The sequence below is a fragment of the Astyanax mexicanus genome, chromosome 11, assembly GCF_023375975.1.
Source record: "Astyanax mexicanus isolate ESR-SI-001 chromosome 11, AstMex3_surface, whole genome shotgun sequence".
Classification (NCBI taxonomy): domain Eukaryota; kingdom Metazoa; phylum Chordata; class Actinopteri; order Characiformes; family Acestrorhamphidae; genus Astyanax; species Astyanax mexicanus.
In genome coordinates this window covers 3995872-4014812 of record NC_064418.1, presented here as the reverse complement: position 1 = coordinate 4014812, position 18941 = coordinate 3995872, and the positions used below count along the sequence as shown (strand labels likewise).

General features: G+C 36.3%; 2 protein-coding genes across 7 annotated transcripts in view; one reads left to right on the top strand and one right to left on the bottom strand.

Moving 5' to 3' along the window:
- Window positions 1–11848, top strand: part of si:ch211-168k14.2 (phospholipase D1) — a 46485-nt gene extending 34637 nt beyond the window's left edge. For both annotated transcript variants that reach the window (XM_022680628.2, XM_022680627.2), the window contains exons 20-27: window positions 1054–1164; window positions 1581–1666; window positions 2651–2764; window positions 4544–4593; window positions 5441–5575; window positions 8194–8347; window positions 9378–9495; window positions 11043–11848. In XM_022680628.2, coding sequence (XP_022536349.2) covers window positions 1054–1164; window positions 1581–1666; window positions 2651–2764; window positions 4544–4593; window positions 5441–5575; window positions 8194–8347; window positions 9378–9495; window positions 11043–11267 — 993 coding nt within the window. In that variant the 3' untranslated portion in view covers window positions 11268–11848. The remainder of the gene's footprint in view (window positions 1–1053; window positions 1165–1580; window positions 1667–2650; window positions 2765–4543; window positions 4594–5440; window positions 5576–8193; window positions 8348–9377; window positions 9496–11042) is intronic.
- Window positions 11849–12289: 441 nt separating this feature from the next.
- nalcn (sodium leak channel, non-selective) overlaps window positions 12290–18941 on the bottom strand; it is a 118819-nt gene continuing 112167 nt past the window's right edge. For 3 of the 5 annotated variants that reach the window (XM_049484687.1, XM_049484685.1, XM_049484688.1), the window contains exons 41-45: window positions 17411–17568; window positions 16128–16278; window positions 14794–14943; window positions 14586–14700; window positions 12290–13457 (exon numbers count right to left, since the gene is read on the bottom strand). In XM_049484687.1, coding sequence (XP_049340644.1) covers window positions 13315–13457; window positions 14586–14700; window positions 14794–14943; window positions 16128–16278; window positions 17411–17568 — 717 coding nt within the window. In that variant the 3' untranslated portion in view covers window positions 12290–13314. Of the gene's footprint in view, window positions 13458–14585; window positions 14701–14793; window positions 14944–16127; window positions 16279–17410; window positions 17569–18726; window positions 18938–18941 lie in introns of those variants that run through there. The other 2 variants (XM_049484686.1, XM_049484689.1) reach the window with 2 other exon arrangements.

Below are 18941 nucleotides of genomic sequence, written 5' to 3'. Positions count from 1 at the left end.
TTATGATACCAAATGGATTAATGATGTTGTTTCTTGCTTGTACTTTGTCTTAAATTCTTAAATTTTGTGTGGTTCAACGTTCGTTTATTAATATAAATCCAGTAATGTCAGTAATGTGTCACTAAGTAACACGTTACTCTAATCTAACCATATTTTTCAGTAACGTGTAATCCAACGCTATACTATTTCCAATCCAGTTATCTGACCCACGGAGTTACGGTGGAAACTAGTTCTCCTGAGCATCGTGACCATGGTTGAGAGGCAGCAATTAGGATAAAAAGCACAGTTGTTGGCAAATGCTGAAAGTAACTTGAAAGTAACTTAGTTACTTTTAAAACCAAGTAATTCATAAAGTAACTTAGTTTATTTTTTAAAGAAGGAATCAGCAATCAGTAATTCAGACCTGCACATTTCAAAATAAACTGGAACAGTAAAGCATTTACCACTATGTAAAATTCCCGTTCCTTCTTACAACACATAACACTAACATTCTCAATTGGAGACTGGTCATGAGAGCAAGCAGGTCAGTGGTCCAGCGGTCAAAAGCGTCGCCACTATAATCGGGAGATTGCTGGTTCTTGACTATTGTAAGTCGCTTTGGACAAAAGCGTCTGCCAAATGTAATGTAATGTAATGTAATGGTTCAAATCCTGGTTATGCCGTTTGCCATAAGCTGCCGGAGCCCTGGGAGAGCACAATTGGCCTTGCTCTCTCTGGGTGGGTACAGTAGATGGCGCTCTTTCCCCTCATCACTACTAGGGTGATGTTGATCAGCACAAGGCTGCGTCTGTGAGCCGATGTATCAGAAACGAGTCGCTGTGCTTTCCTCCGAGCGTTAGCGCTGTGATGCTACTCAGCAGAAGTTCAAAAAGAGGCGAAGTCTAACTTCACATGTATTGGAGGAGGCATGTGCTGGTTTTCAACCCCTATTATGCAATAAATATGTTGTAAATCACACTGAAAACATATTGATTTCTATATCCAGTATATTATAGGGCTCTGGTTGCATAAGTAACTGTAACTGTATTGATTTGATTTGGTTTTAATTGGCAGGTTCTGCGGTCTGTGTGCCAGTGGTCAATAGGAACAAAGGTACATGAGGAGTCCATTCATCTGGCCTACATCTCAGCCATACAGAACAGCAAACACTTCATCTACATAGAGGTAAAGCATGGGCACGCATAATTTTTTTCTTTACATAATGTCACTTTAGGGGCTTCGTAAAAAAAAACTGTAAAATAAGACTTCTTATATTACTTTAAATTAAAGCTGATGTCCGAAAGTTTTGCAATTTAGAGCCCTCTCTGGTGAGAGTGATCTCATTCCCACACCTTAATTATCTCATTTCCACTCGTGATAATAAGGTGTGATCATGAATATATATATTTTTTACATGATGTCTTTTTATTCACGATGGGGCTCCATAGTTTCTAAAGGTCCTGATCAAAAGGTTTCTAGAATAGGGGTGTCCTGTCGGATCCACAAATGGTTGTTTTAGCTGCTCACCATATCAATCAATCAATCAATCAAGTCAAATTAAACAAATTACAACTAAATCACTATTTTGTGTTGCACTGTAGAACCAGTTCTTCATTAGCTGTGCCGACAAGTCCATCCACAACAGCATTGGAGATGCTCTAACAGAGAGAATCCTGCGAGCGTACAGGTACAGACACACTTCCTCTGTGTGTTCATGATTAACCCTGCTGAAAAAAAAAAAAAAAAAAATATATATATATATATATATATATATATATATATATACTTAATTGTACTTAAATTAAAACATATTGGGAAATGTCTAAGCATGCTGTAAATATACTATATATAACAGATGGATGTACTTACTTAAAAATGTATTAAAAGTACATTAATATTATGCTTTCATCCAATGTTAAAAAAAAACATTTAAGTACAATTAAGTATATATATTTTTCTTCACCAGGCTATATTAGTATTATTCTAATACTTTAATTGTATAAAAAAATCTTACTTAAACTGGGGAAATTCATTTTTACTATATAAAGAAAAAAAAAATATATATATATATATATATATGAAAATATATATATGAAAAAGTAGATTATTAGAAGTATACTAATATACATATATGTATTTGTATATATACATATATATATATATATATATATATATATATATATGTTTATATACATATATATATATACAAATACATATATGTATATTAGTATACTTCTAATAATCTACTTTTTCATATATATATTTTCATATATATATATATATATTTTTTTTTTTCTTTATATAGTAAAAATGAATTTCCCCAGTTTAAGTAAGATTTTTTTATACAATTAAAGTATTAGAATAATACTAATATAGCCTGGTGAAGAAAAATATATATACTTAATTGTACTTAAATGTTTTTTTTTAACATTGGATGAAAGCATAATATTAATGTACTTTTAATACATTTTTAAGTAAGTACATCCATCTGTTATATATAGTATATTTACAGCATGCTTAGACATTTCCCAATATGTTTTAATTTAAGTACAATTAAGTATATATATATATATATATATATATATATATATATATATATTTTTTTTTTTTTTTTCAGCAGGGTATATTAGTATTATTCCGAGCTTGTGTGTGGTTTCTGGATGCTCCGCAGGGAGAAGAAGAAGTTCCGGGTGTATGTAGTGATGCCTCTGCTGCCCGGCTTTGAGGGCGACATCTCCTCCGGAGGGGGCCAAGCCATCAAGGCAATCATGTACTTTAATTACAGGTAATCAGCAGCACATGCTTCATCTGGAAACGCCTAATTGCCTCAATTAAAGGCTGGACTCTCTGCAAATTATATGTGGAAACTGCAGGAACGACGCAGGACTCATACAGGCCATTACTGGCTGAATTGGGAGGGCGATCAGTGGTTTTGGATGAGATTAAGCTAAGATAAAAAATATAAGACATGTAATTGACCAATGAATGATCCACCCAAATGCTTAATGTTTTTTTTATTTATTTATTTTTATTTTAGGTACTATTGTGAGGTTGAACACGATTTACAGAATTTTGATGACAATCCCATTCAACTCTCTAATTAGAAACAGGAATATTTATTAAATTACAATTATTGATACAAAACTGAGATGGTTTGGACATGTCCAGATGAGGGACAGTGTGTATATCTTAGACATGCAGCTGCCAGGAAAAAGACAAAGAGGAAGACCAAAGAGGAGATATATGGACGCAATTAGAGAGGACATGGAGGTAGCTGGTGTGAGGACAGAGGACATAGAAGACAGAGGGAGATGGAGGAAGATGACTCACTGTGGCAACCCCTAAAAAAAGGGAAAAGCTGAAAGAAGAGAATTATTAATAAAAAAAGTATATTGTCGCTGTCCAATGAAAAACACATCACCATTTTTGTAGATTTTTTCTTTAGTAATATATGGCACGGTGGAGCAGGCAGGGATACGAGGAGGTGGATGTAAAGGAAGTTTTATTATAAAACTAACTAAAACAAAGAAACAAAGACATAAACAAACTGGGAGGCTACCAAAGGAAAACAAACAAAGGATAAACAAGAGATAGCAAAACACAAGGTCTAAGAAGGAGCGGAAACGCGGGAGTAACAAACGACAGGGAAAGGTGAAAGCAGACTGAAACACTAGGGCTATATACACACAGGGAACACACGAAACTACAAACACCTGGAGAAACAGGTAACGAGGGGGTGGAGCTACAAATAGACACACGTGACTAGAAAATTACTGGGGAACACACTGGGAGACCAGAAACAGGGAAAACAGGGCAAGGGCGTGACAATAGAATTTGAACAGGCAAACTGTCTCTTACAATGTGCCAAAATTTATTGATGAACGGACCAATAGAAAGTCTTCAAAATGACCTGAAATAAACTCTTCTTACATTGACTTCCATTGAAAGTTTACAAGGTTTTTTCTCTCTCCTGTAAAGTTGCTGTTTTGGAGACAAGTGTTTTTTGTTAATTGGACAGTGATGATATATATAGTTTATAGTGCATCATATTTGCCTTATAGTTGTTGTGACATTGTGATATTGTTTTTAAGCATAAATGTATCAAAATGTACACTGCCCAACACAGTTACTTAGCAGAGCCTATAAACTGTACCGATTTAGGTTTTGTCTTTTGACTAAAATGTATAATAGTTTTTTTTAGACACTTTTTTTAGTAATTTTGTTATTTTTAGTTTCAGTCTAGTTTTAGTTTATGAAAACTAAAAATGTTTTATTTTATCTTAAGCTAATTTCATTTAGAAAATATGTAGTTTAGTAATTTGTCATGTAGTTTTATGGTTTTACTATTTTAATTCATGTTATTTTGCAAATACCAGCAATCTCAGTGCATGTAGCTACACACCATATACAATCTTCTGTAATTCTGTAGTCAGATGTCCAGCACACTTCTCCCGTGTGTTTTCTAATCCATGAATCATTCAGTCAGATTATTCAGATCAGGGGTAGGTCAGGTTGTGAACAGGACAGAGCTCATGTGAGGAGAATGATCTCTCTGTATCTTCAGGACCATGTGCAGAGGAGATCACTCCATCATAGAGAGACTCAAACGTGTGAGTAAGTAAAACTCCTTCAGCCATCCATCATTTTTTTTACTCTATACAGCTGTAGAAAAAAATAAGAGAGCACTTAAAAATGATGAGTTTCTTTGATTTTACTAAATTAAAAACCTCTGGAATATAATCAAGAGGAAGATGGATGATCACAAACCATCAAACCACCAAACTGAACTGCTTGAATTTTTGCATCAGGAGTAAAGCAGCATAAAGTTATCCAAAAGCAGTGTGTAAGACTGGTGGAGGAGAACATGATGCCAAGATGCATGTGATTAAAAATCAGGGTTATTCCACCAAATATTGATTTCTGAACTCTTAAATCTTTATGAATATGAACTTGTTGTTTTCTTTGCATTATTTGAGGTATGAAAGCTCTGCATCTTTTTTGTTTTTTCAGCCATTTCTCATTTTCTGTAAATATGCAAATAAATGCTCTAAATGACAATATTTTTATTTGGTATTTGGGAGAAATTTTGTCCGTAGTTTATAGAATAAAAAAACAATGTTCATTTTATTGGCATAACTGATCAACCCAAACCCAGTCCGGCTTCACTACATTGAAGGAAATAAAAAAAACCTCATAATTTTTAAGGGGTCTCTTATTTTTTCCAGAGCTGTAAACTATTTGATATATTCTTATTTTCCAATTTTCCAAGACAAGTATATGAGAAGCAGATTATATCTTGGAAATTTCTTGGATTAATTTTATTTTTTAATATGGTAAAAATGAAATTCCCCAATATTGTGCAGCTCTAGTAACTGTGCATTAACGTTTGCAGAAAAAAGGTGCACAAGCATGTATATACAATCTTATAGCTGTGTTTATTTGTTTCTGTGTGTGAACGCAGTGTCAGATTGCTGGATCAACTACATTTCATTCTGTGGTCTGCGCACTCACGCTGACCTGGACGGCCGTCTCGTCACCGAGCTCATATACGTCCACAGCAAACTCATGATTGTGGACGACTGCACTGTCATCATTGGTCAGTTCCACTGCTGTCAGACAGACACACGTACAGTATCTACATACATACATACATACCTACTAACATACTGTATATACAGGTGCATGTCAGAAAAAAATGTCAGAATATCATTGAAAATTTATTTTAATTCAGTAATTCATTTCAAAATGTGAAACTCGTATATTACATAGATGTATTACACACAGAGTGATGTTATTGGGCAGTGTGCCAACAAGTCATGCTGGAAAATGAAATCTCTGCATCTTCGTAAAAGTTGTCAGCAGAGGGAAGCATGAAGTGCCATAAGACTTTGGACTTATAACACATAGTGGATCAACACCAGCAGATGACAGACGTGTCTCTCCAAACCATCACTGATTGGTGGAAACTTCACACTAGACCTCGAGCAGTTTGGACTGTGTGTCTCTCCACTCTTCCTCCAGACTCTGCTCCCTTAATTTACTTTAAATGAAATGTAAAATTTACTGATGATCAGTGATGGTTTGGAGAGACATGTCTGATATCTGCTGGTGTTGATCCACTGTGTTTTATTATCAAGTCTTCATGCTTCCCTCTGCTACTGACAACTTTTATGGAGATGTGAATTTCATTTTCCAGCAGGACTTGGCACACTGCCCACACTGCTAATAGTATCAATTGGTTTTATATAATATTCTAACTTTCTGAGACACTGATTTTTAGGTTTTAATTGGCTGTGAGCCATTATCATTAATCAACAATAAAAGAAATAAAAACTTAAAATAGACCACTCTGTCTGTAATACATCTATGAAGTAATGCTTCAATAATATTTTTTTCAGATGCACCTGTACATAAACGGATGTACACATACTGCACATGAACACACATAAATGTAAGGCATAAATAATGCATGAATGCATTTAACCTTGCTTATTTGTAGAGTTTTTTTTTCCAGCTATCCCTCCATCAGCCAATCAGCTAATTATTCAAACCAGTTCACAATTATAATCAGTGCACTGAACTCAAGCAAAAGCAAACAGCCAGAGGGCTCGGCTCAAATGGACCGCACTGTAATATACAGGCAGGACACTAGAGGGCAGTAGAGTCATAGCCATGCTATGTTGTTATTCCTGGTGCATCATTCTGGACATGTCACTAATGACACTCTCATATATTTTACATATGAAATGACAATACATCCACTCTTCTCATTCACTGTAATGTATTGTGTGTTATTAAGCTGTGAGGGAGTCCATGTGCTCCCACACTTCAATAACCTCACTCCCATAACTAAATGACTTGCATATTAATTTCACACTTCATTGGAACAAATGGTAAATTGAATTTACATAATTCAAATGTGTCAAATGGGTGCACATAAAAAAAAAAGATACGTCAACATCATTTGTCCTCAACATCCATTTAGAGCACCATATTTTAGTGAATTTAGTATTCCTTTTAACAAAATATATACAGCAAGTTAAGATAAAATATGAATAATGTGAAGTTTTATTTATTCAAATACAGTATTTATTTTTCAGACACTGTAGAAAATCAAAAATGTTCCAGTTAACATACATTTACTGTTTAACAGCTGTGTTTACCTGGTCACACATTTGTGTAGCTACCTCAGCAGTGCTATTTAATCATACATTTACCACAGCAGTGCTACTCATCTAACACAGAGCTATATATGAGAAATGCAGTCAGACTTTTGGAAAATAAATAAATGCTAGAAGCTAGTTAGGCTAACCATGTACAGCTTGTATCTTTCATCTGGAAAACAGCAAGATATTGTAAATATGTAAAAGTGATAATTAATGTTAACAATTTTTGGCTAAATATGATTCCCTGGTATTTACAGAAACAAAATTAACCGGGTTATAAGGCACATTATGTGACACTAGTAAGGAACAGAGGTGTTGCCATGTTTCCTTCTAATTGAGCAAGTCTCGCCACTAAAATAACTAAAGTAAAGCTAAGTTAAGTAAACAAAACTGTAATTCTCAAAAAAAAAAAAAAAGATTTATCTCCTGAAAGCTGTTTATTTGGGTGAGTAAAGCACTTCTGTTTATTTACAGTGAGCTCAAATTTCCAGATTTTCACTAAGGCTGGGTGCAGCAGCATTAGTATTAGTGGATAACCGCTAGCTGTGGTTAGCGCTAGGAAATGCCCCCTGACAGTGCTACACTAAGGAACCCTGTTTTAATTAGCAGTTTCTCCCATGTAGCTTGTTTAAACATGGTAAATGCGCAGGCTACGGTCCGATATACTCACCTCTGAACAGCAAAAGAGCTAACTAGCGCTTAGCAGTGCTAGAGTGTCTTTACTGCTCCTTAATACATGACTGGTAAAATTCATCATAGATAAGGAGCATCAGATTAAAAGGCACACTGGCGATTTTTGGGAAATTTAAAGAATATTTTTAAGTGCGCCTTATGGTGAGAAAAAATGGTAACAGCATTTGTTAGCAGCAGCATTAGCCTTATAGCTGAAAACCTAAATTTGGACACAAAATATGGCTAATTAGCTATATCTAAGATCAAATCGAAATGAGTGTAAATCTAAACAATTCTTTAAAAGGAATTTAAGGGGTTAAAGTGTGCTGTTTTCTGTGTTCGTGCTGAGCGAGCATGGTGTGCTGGTTTTATGCAGGATCTGCCAACATCAATGACAGGAGCATGCTGGGTAAGAGAGACAGTGAGATGGCGGTGGTGGTGGAGGACACAGAGTTCCAGGACTCGCTGATGGATGGAGAGATTTACCAGGCTGGCAGGTTCGCCCTGTCTCTGAGAGAGGAGTGTTTCAGGTGGGTTTAACTCCAACTTAATCTCCAACTGCACTCAACCACGGCTGCACAATATACTGATCCACATTACATCCACAGAGCAGCCAGACATTAAAGAGAGAAGTTAAGTGTTTCAGCCCAGGGCACAACCAGGAGAACCCTTCTCTATTCCTCAGCCTGTATCACTTATCACTAGAATACTCACTCTATATAACTCTATAAATAATAAAAAAAAAATAATAATAATAATAATGTTTTTTACAGTGGACATGAGCAGATGACATGGCTCTCCAAATAAATAAATAAATAAATCAATGTGTAATACATCTATATAATATATGATTTTAACATTTTGTACTGAATTACTGAAAGTAATAAAATAAATAAATTAAAATAACTTTTTAATGATACTCAGATTTTGAGATGCACTAGTTCTCCTACAGTAAAGTAAGCTTTTTAATATAAAAATAATTAATCTGTCAACACAGAATGAACACAGAAAAATACTTTTATGGGGTTAATTTGCTGCAGTGCCATCATGCAATTTAAATATGAATATATAATATTCTGATTTTCTGAAACACTAATTTTTGGGGTTTAATTGGCTGTAAGCCATAATCATCAACAATAAAAGAAATACACACTTAAAATAGATCACTATGTGTGTAATACATCTATAATATAATATAATATAATATTTGAGTTTCACATTTTGAACTATAATACTGAAATAAAGTAACTTTTCATTTATATAATTTTTTTTTTTGTGAGATCCACTAGTACATTCACATTTATAGCGTTTGTATTCTGAATTATTATTTTTATTTTTTAGATTGAAAAGTAGCAACGGTGCTTAACTTTGAAAAATCTAACATATGAAACATATAAAACACAACACTTTTTTTTGTTTAATAAATAATTGCATATGTTTTTCTTAGTTCACAGTTTGGATGACTTTAGTATTTAATCTACAATGAAGATCATTAAAAAAAAAACGAAAAAAAAAAAACATAATTTCTGATTGGTACTGTCTCTTTTATATGTATCTCAGGATTGTGCTCGGCCTGATGGGAGACAGCAGTGTGGACATCAGTGACCCCATGAGCGACCGCTTCTACAAGGAGGTCTGGATGGTGACGGCAGCGAAGAACGCCAGCGTTTACGACAAGGTAAATAATCCGTTTTACAGAACGGAGGAAAACACTTTCAACACGCTCCAGCTGACTAAACCCCTCAGCTGCTTCTCAGAGCATCAACCCTTTCATCACTGAGCTAAAAAATAGGATTAGTTAATCGATACAGTAGAGTCTTTACCTGGACTTGCTCCAAGATACACACTGCTCTGCAAAAGCCATCTGTGTTTGTTTCAGTGCCGTCAAGAGGACACATGAAAGGACAGGCTTATGCATTTATAATCGCTCGATTCACTTATTAATTAACATTCAAATTACTCTCTCACATGCTGTGATACATATTATGTAACTGACACACATTCAGTGAGTTCTCTCTGTCAGTGCAGTTAAAGGCTGAGTGTGAATTTTACTGTAAAAATAGTTGCGTATCGAAATTCCATCCAAAAATCAATTAAAATGTCTCGATACTACTGAGTACCAAGTAGTAGTAGGTCTAAATAAAATTTGGTGCCTGTTTTCAGTACTTTCGATACATAAAATGCGAAAAAAAACTCACTAGTGCTGTCTCTTACACTCATGCAGTCTTTCGCTCTCTCTCACTCGCTTGCAGTCTCTTATACTCACTCGCGCTGTCTCTCACACTCATTCTCTCTGCCTCTGCCTCTCACATTCACTCGCGCTGTCTCTCTCTCTCTCTCTCTCAGTAGCGCTCTCTCAGTCTTTCTCACTCACTCTCCTTCTCTTTCTCTGTAGATCTGTCTCTTAAACTCACTCATGCTGTCTCTCGCACTGTCTCTCGCTCTCTCTCACTTGCTCACTCTTACACTCACTCGCGCTGTCTCTCTCTCTCTCTCTCTTGCTGTCTCACACTCATTTGCTCTGACTCTCGCTTTCTCTCTCACTCTGTATCTCACTTAATTGCGCTGTCTTATACACTCGTTCTCACACTCTCTCTGCTGTCTTTCGCTCTCTCCCACTTGCTCTGTCTCTTACACACACTTGCGGTCTTATGCTCTCTCTGTCTTGCACGCTCTGTCTTTCACACTCGCGCTGTCTCTGTCTACACCTCACTCGCCCTGTCTACCTCTCTTTTACTCACTCGCTCTGTCTCTTGCTCTTTCTCACACTTACTCGCGTCTCTTCCTCTCTTTCTTACTCTGACTATAACATTCACGCTGTTTCTTGCTCTCTCTACCAGATTCAGAAAGATGGAGTCTCTCATGGTGACAGTATGAGAGAATGAGATAATTCACGTCAGCTGTTGGTTAAATACATTTGTTGTGTGAGAATAATTATCGTTCTTTGGATTTTTTGGTTACAATTTAGAAAAAGGTATCGAAAAAAGTATCGTTTGGGTATGAGTACCAAATTCAAGGTAACGTACCGGTATGGAAAATTTTAAAACGATACCCAGCCCTAATAATAATTATAGTTTGTCGGATTTTTTGGTTACAAATTAGAAAAAAAAGTATCGATAAAAGTATCATTTGGGTATTGGTACCGAATTTAAAGTATCCTACCGGTATAACATTTTTTAAAATTATTCCCAGCCCTGGTAATAAGTCCTGTTGCTCTGTGTGCAGGTGTTCCGCTGCTTACCCACTGACGCAGTGCTGAACTATAAGCTCTTAAGGGAGTATATGTCTCGCTCCTGCATGGCCACTGAAGACCCCATCCAGGCCTGCGCTGAACTCCGCAAGGTTCATGGATTCCTGGTCCAATTCCCCTTCTACTTCCTGTCTGAGGAGAACCTCTTTCCTTCTTTAAACTCTAAAGAGGGCATCATGCCCATGGAACTGTGGACATAGCCTTATGGGAAGCGTATCTGGGGAACTCGTTCAGATGTGAGCTGTACAGGACTAGGATAGTAAGGTTACGCTTACGCAATTTTAGTCTTAGCATTTGTTTGTTTGACAAAATACTGTCTTTCTCTTTTTCTTTCTTTCTTTCTTTCTCTTTTTCTTTCTTTCTTTCTTTCTTTCTTTCTTTCTTTCTAACTTAATGTATGTCTGTCAAAATGCTGTGTGATACATTGTGGCGCCTTAAGGAATCAAATAGTGCCCAGAATCTGTGCGCTGATCTCGTTTAAAATTAAAAGTCCTGATATTTCATAACAATTCTGAAGCAATACAGATAACACAGAAAACACTGCCTTACATCTTAACCATATAAATATGCAGAAATTTGGAAAATTTGAGTTCCAGTCACTTCTTTGCCCTTATCTTTCTTTTCTGTCTAATTTTGGCCCTGTTAAAAAAAATACATGCAACAATTAACAAAATGAAATATCAATTTTAATATATCAGACATGGGAAACCTTTCATAAACTAACTACAAATTTACCATGAATAAAGATATTTTTTAGAAAAAAAAAAAAAAAACCTTTGTTACTGATTATTTAAGAATAAAACATTCATACAGTATATCGTCGCTGTCCAATGAAAAATTTGTATTAGTATCTCCAAAAAAGCAGCTTTACAGGAGAGAGAAAAAAACCTTGTGAACTTTCAATGGAAGTCAATGTAAAAAGAGTTTACTTCAGGTCATTTTGAAGAATTTCTATTGGTGCGTGTGAAGTGTAATAGACAGTTTGTGTGTTAAAATTATCTAGTAAACTAAAAATCCACAAAAAATTTTTTTTTTTTTTTTTAGAACAGTGATGATATGCAATGAAAAAAAAAACAAAAACACAATAGACCACAAGTAATATTATTTATCTTTTAATATTCCTTTAAAATCACAGGATACATATAAACTGCAATTCCTTTTACAAAATAGCTTCATTTTAATATGTCTACTTTATAAATTAAATAAATTCTGTTTATTTGAATACTCTTAAGATGAAGATAAAGGTGAAGATTTAACACAGTCACGTTAACACACATAGAGAAACAGAGCAGAGGTACACTGAATGTCTCTTCCACACAGATGTTCAGTTTAAACACTGTAGGTCCATCCAACCAATCACAACCCCCTCCAAGGTAACAGTGAATATGATTTAAAAATGTATTTATAAATCTATTATTATTATTATCAGGGATTATGTAGGGAGGTAAGACGCTGGCACAAAGACAAAGCAAACAGAAGAACAGAAGAAGTCCTTATGGCTTTCATGTTGACTCGGTTTTGACACGGCAGAACATCTGGCGGCACTAAAGCTCTGTATAGCCATGCTCTCATAGCCTCCGCATCTGTCTCTGAGCTCAGTCTGAGTCTGTTCTGTCACATTCTTAACATCCTGAGGGGCGTACAGCAGCTGCTCTTTACATTATTGATAAAGAAGTTTGTAAAGATCTTCTCTCAGAAGCAAAACCCTAAGATGAAGAATGATGCTCGAGCTCACGACGGTCGGTCCAGTTCTTAACGGTGTCCAGTATAAACTGATCCACTTAATTCAGACATTAATTAATCATAGATGGAAATGATTTCCATAATTCATAAAGGTGAATGAGATCCTTTATGGAGTGCTTTTAAAACACAGATGGCGGATTGCTTTGAAAAGGGCTTTGGAAGCAGTATGTGATGCTAATGACATTTCAATGGAGATCACTTTCTATAGGTTTTGGCAGCAGCACTCCCAAATGCAATTTCATAATTTCCTCTACAATTTGCATACTTCACTTATGCATATTATTATGCACGGTAAACACATCTGAACATCTGAAGTGTTTATCACATTCCTTAACAAGGTAGAGCATAATACCGTAGGATAGATAATACATCCTACCCCTGCCCCAGACCAGAGCTGTACAGCAGCAGCAGCAGCAGCAGCAGCAGCGGCTCTGTGGCTCTCAGCTGTGTGTGTGTACAGTGTATTCAGTGTTTGTGCACATGTACGCGTGATGCTACACAACCTCAGAGATCAATGAGGTCGTCGCCACTCTCGTCGCTCTCCACCGTCAGCTGCCGAGTCCACCACTTCTTCACTTCTGATCCTGAGGAGGCTTCGTCACTCACCGGGTTCATCTTGCACACCATGGACTTCACACTAGTGCGACCTGAGGAGGACGAAGATAAGTACAGAAATTTTACTAATTTGTATCCCATTTTCTCCCCAATATACACAGCAAAATTCACAATCCACTCAAAAGGACTCCTTCTATGACTAGTCATGACCCAACACCAGGAGGGTGTAAAGTAGCCTCACAGCGCACTCGGATTCTATACATCAGCTCACAGATGCAGCCTTGTGCTGATCCACATCACCCTTAGAGTGATTAGGGAAGAGAAAGAGCACCAACTACTGTACCATCCAGAGAGAGAGCAAGACCAATTTTGCTCTCTCAGTGCTCCTGCAGCTGATGGCAAGCTGCATGACCGGGATTTGAATCAGCAATCTCCACTTGGAGCCCTATGTCTATGTTTTGAAGGCATTTTTTTATGTTTTATATAACATAAAACAGGAGGACTAATTAAGCTTTATTAGAGTTTATACAGAGCTATACAGAGTTTCTGTGGTCCTTGTGCATATAATTGAAAGATAATAATATATAAAAGCAAAATAAACAAAAAAGTATGCCCCCTCCTATTATGTTACAGATTAAGTTGACCCGTCTTGAAGATTGAATATCAGAAAAAAAATAGTTAAAAGTATTTTGTCAGTATGAAACTTGTAATGTTATGTTTTAATGTTCTGTAAAACTACTGTTTTATATGTTGGTCTTTCAAAAGTAATAAAGTTGGAAAACTTAAAAAAAAAAGGAAGAACATGTATTTTTTTAAGAAAAAATAGTGAATTCTCCAAATTTCAATTACCTGTTACAGGTAAGGTACAAAATTGCACTAAATATTAATTATATTGATAATAATTAGTAATGGAGTTAGTAATTAAATATTCACACTGCTTGTTAGGATTTTTTTCAGATATCTTTTGCATAATTAAACATGCGACGGGTCAATGTGATCCGGAAACACCACTGCTGGTTCTGACAAATGAACATAATAGGAGGGTTAACACATGGACATAATCAGTATTTGTTCATTAAAATAAAAAAAAGGATGTACTTAATTTAATTGTGGACACCAGTAAAAAGATCTATAAAAGGAGGATTTGCAGATCGATCTCTTGTCTCTAAATCTGCAGAGAAGTGCATTAGTGTGTGTGTGTGTGTGTGTGTGTGTTGTACCTGTGGGCAGCCTCCACTGGCCCAGCTTCCTCTGCGGCCGGTCAGCAGAGTCCTGCCTGTATCCGCTGCGGTCCGACAGCGTGGGGCTCAGCAGGGTCTGCAGGCCGCTGTTCTGCTGGACAGAAGCACAGAAAAACATTAAATCTCTCACTTTTCACTACAGAGCTCAGGCAGGTCTGCTGGATGTGTGTGTGAGTATATTGAGCACCTCGGGCTGCGTGGGGTTGTCCTGGTTGTTAGCGTTGGCGTCGTCGCTTGGGACGGTGGTCTCGATGCTGGGGGGATTAAGGAGGCGACGCATTTCCTGCTGCTGGCTCTCGCGCAGACTCAGGATGATACTGCACGACTGCTGCTGCTTCTGAAAGACAGTGTGAGCAACAGTTTTTTCAGCCTGTTTTTTTAATACTAATATAAATAATATTATATTCACACTGTTTGTATTGTAGAACTCAGAATTATATCTTAATATACCTAAACATAATTGTACAGTTACACCTGTAGTTTGGACTGGACAAGCTGTGTATGTGTGTGGCAGCAATAAGTTTATTATAGTTTATTATTTGGCATAAGAAAAAAACTGTGTGAAAAATCGTAAAACTACAAGTGCATCTGAAAAAAAACATTTAGTATTGAAAAGTTACTTTATTTCAGTAATATGAAATGTGCGTCTGTGTCAGTGTCTCAAAACATGAGAATAATATCTAAGACCAATTGGTACTTTTGGCAGTGTGGGCAGTGTGCCAAGTCCTGCTGGAAAATAAAATCCACATCACCATAAAAGTTGTCAGTAGCAGAGGGAAGCATGAAGTGCTGTAAAATTTTGTGGGAAAACAAAACTGCACTGACTTTAGACTTGATAATAAAACACAGTGGATCAACATGAGCAGATGACATGTCTCTCCAAACCATCACTGATTGGTGGAAACTTCACACTAGGCCTCAAGCAGTTTGGACTGTGTGTCTCTCCACTCTTCCTCCACACTCTCCAGGTCTCTTGATTTTAAAATGAAATGTAAAATTTACTGATGGTCAGTGAGATGGAGAGAATTTGCGGAGATGCGGATTTCATTTTCCAGCAGGACTTGGCACACTGCCAACACTGCCAAAAGTATCATTTGGTCTTACATAATATTCTAACATTCTTAAACGCTGATTTTTAATCATTGACAATAAAATAAATAAACACTTAAAAAAATAGATGACTCTGTGATATGTAATACATCTATATTATATCATATATGAGTTTCACAATTTGAACGGAATTACTAAAATAAAGTATCTTTTCACTGATAGTTTACATTTTTGAGATGCACTAGTATACATGGAACACCTACAAGGGATGCACTGGTTTAGAAATAAATAGTCAATTTACTAAGTTTTCTTATTTTTCTGCTTATAACTATATAATTTTGTGAGTTTATGCTGTGTTTCATTTTTAAACACATGCAGCATTTTCTGACCTGGGCTTTGAAAATTGAGAATGGTGAACATACTGTATGAGGATTATGGTGTGTGTGTATATGTGTGTTTATGAGGACTCACAGCTCGAATGCGTTTCAGGCACTTCTTCAGCCACATGCGGATGGTCTGCTTGGCTACCTCCTCCTCGATGGTGTATTCCAGCTGCTCCCGAGCCAGCAACTCCTCCAGCTGCAGACTCTTCCTGATGTCCACTGAGCGGTATGATAGCATGCTGAGACACACACACACACACACACACACACATACACATACACAGCCAATCATCAAACAAAAAAACTTACAGGCGTTTTCTTAAACTTTAGGTTCTGGGAGTCTGCACCACTGCACAAATCTCCTAATTCAATCAGATTTACTGGTGCAGAGAAAACATTAAACTGTGCAGTGTTAAAGTCTGCTGAGACTTGAAGTGGAGAATTAGACTTCATACAGAAGGTGCAAGTGGAAAAACACTGAAATCCATCACAGCTTCAGGCTTTTGACAGTCTAAGTAAAATGAAAGAAAGAAGATGGTCAGATAATAGATTAAACCTCTATAACTACTATCAATACACAAAATTCTTCTAAAACCAATGATAACTTAAAACTAAAACATGCACTGCAATATACAGACACTTTAAAATGATGAGTTTCTTTGATTTTACCAAATTAAAAACCTCTGGAATATAATCAAGAGGAAGATGGATGATCACAAGCCATGAAACAAAACCGAGCTGCTTAAATTTTTGCACCAGGAGTAAAGTAGCATAAAGTTATCCAAAAGACTGGTGGTGGAGAACATGTGAATAAAAACCAGGGTTATTCCAACAGATATTGATTTCTGAACTCTTAAAACTTTATGAATATGAACGTGTTTTCTTTGCATTATTTGAGATAATGCAAAGATAATGTCTGAAAGCTCTTCATCTTTTTTGTTATTTCAGCCATTTCTCATTTTCTGCAAATAAATGCTCTAAATGACAATATTTTATTTGGAATTTGGGAGAAATGTTGTCCATAATTTATAGAATAAAACAACAATGTTCATTTTACTCAAACATAAACCTATAAATAGCAAAATCAGATAAACTGATTCAGAAACTGTCTCTTTAAGTTGTCTCTTAATTTTTTTCCAGAGCTGCATAGTGCATTATAAAAAATATATGAATTTTCCACTGATTTTGCTAGAAGTTAATGATCCAAGAGGCTACATTTCCAATGTTCAAAGTCAAATACATTGCAATAAACAGATATTAACTGCTTTTTGTATGATGCTTGTGTAACATCTCTCTACCCATGACAGTGCAACGCTACAAATATATTACACATATTTGCAGATATGACTCAATTCTGTGGGGCATGATCACCTCAGCACATCATGGAAAGTGACATCGCCTCCGCTGTGCAGCCGCTCCATCTCGTAGCACATGTGTTTGAAGAGCAGCTTGTCTTTGTCCAGGTCCACCTCCAGCCGGCCTCTCAGCAGCCGCAGCAAGAACTTCACCCGCGAGGTGGGGATCACACCCTGCACACCAGCAGCACAGCATTCATCTCATTCAAACACGTCTCATTTACATTCAAAACCACCAGGAGAAGAAAAGACACACTTATCCTACATCAGCTCTCAAACGGCCTGCTGCATTTCATTCAGCAAACGATGTGTCTCAGTCTAACACATCCTGAATCCTGAGCGAGGCTTTTTTATTTATTTATTTATTTATTTTTATTTTTTTACACCTGTAGGCCAGAGGATGGTGATATAATCTGTGTTCTTTAACTTAAATTGGAGGGCGAGACTATTTGGTTGCTTTTTCCTTCTCTGTTTCTCTGCATTAGGGGTGTATTATCATTGTATCATCTTATCATACGCAATAATATCGCCAACATTTTTGAATATTAATATTGATATTAATATCGATTGATATTAAACACTGAAATATGGTGCCATATCACCCACCCCTATTTATCACATCAGGGTACTACTTTTTTGCTGTTTTTGTTTTTTTTTAGCAAAAGAAAAATTCACACTGTTCTCATTTCCTTTCATTATATATCTTCTAGAGACTAGAGATGATCTGTATCTGTCCAGTATAGTTTACTTTAATTTAATCCTGGATGTATGGAGATATTTGGAGTGCTTTATTATTAGTATCATGACATTCTGGATCATTGACTTCTGTTACAAATCTAATAAAATACAAATCTAATACGGTGTACCATATATCGTATGCAATAATACAATTTATTCTATTTACTCTAACTCAGTGTTTTGTCATGTCCCCAAGAGTATCATTATCACAAAAATACCATGAAATATCGTGATATTATTTTAGTGCATACTTTATTCTCCTCTGTTTTAACGGTCAGGAATCCCACAGGACCGTCACAAAGAGGAGCAGCTAGGTAGGCGTGTCTATTAGAGTGGACAGTGAGTGACACAGTGTTTAAAAACTCCAGCAGCACTGTCTGATCCAGTTTTAAGTGCACAACACACACTAAGGCCTAATCCTATTTCTGTGGTGGTCTATCCTGTGGGGTCCTGTCCATTGAAGAGCACAGAGAAAGGAGAATAATAATAAAGAATGCAGAGAAATAGATACGGCACTATAGGCTGTGATTATAGAACTACAAAGTGCTGATAAAATGAAGAGTGAACAAGAATTTATTACACAGGCAAATCTACCTATTCTAATAGTTCAGGTCACTGCAGAACAGTTGGCTCATTCATTAGTTCAGAGGAAATACTGCAACACCTCGCTTAACCAGCATAAACCTCCAGGCAAGACAGCCGAGTGCTGCAGCTGCTGCTCCGTGCATGACACTCTGTCGACACCTCTCTCACTCCTGCTCTCAATAAGGCTGCTAATGAAGATGCCATCTCCTCCTCTGTCTATCTGT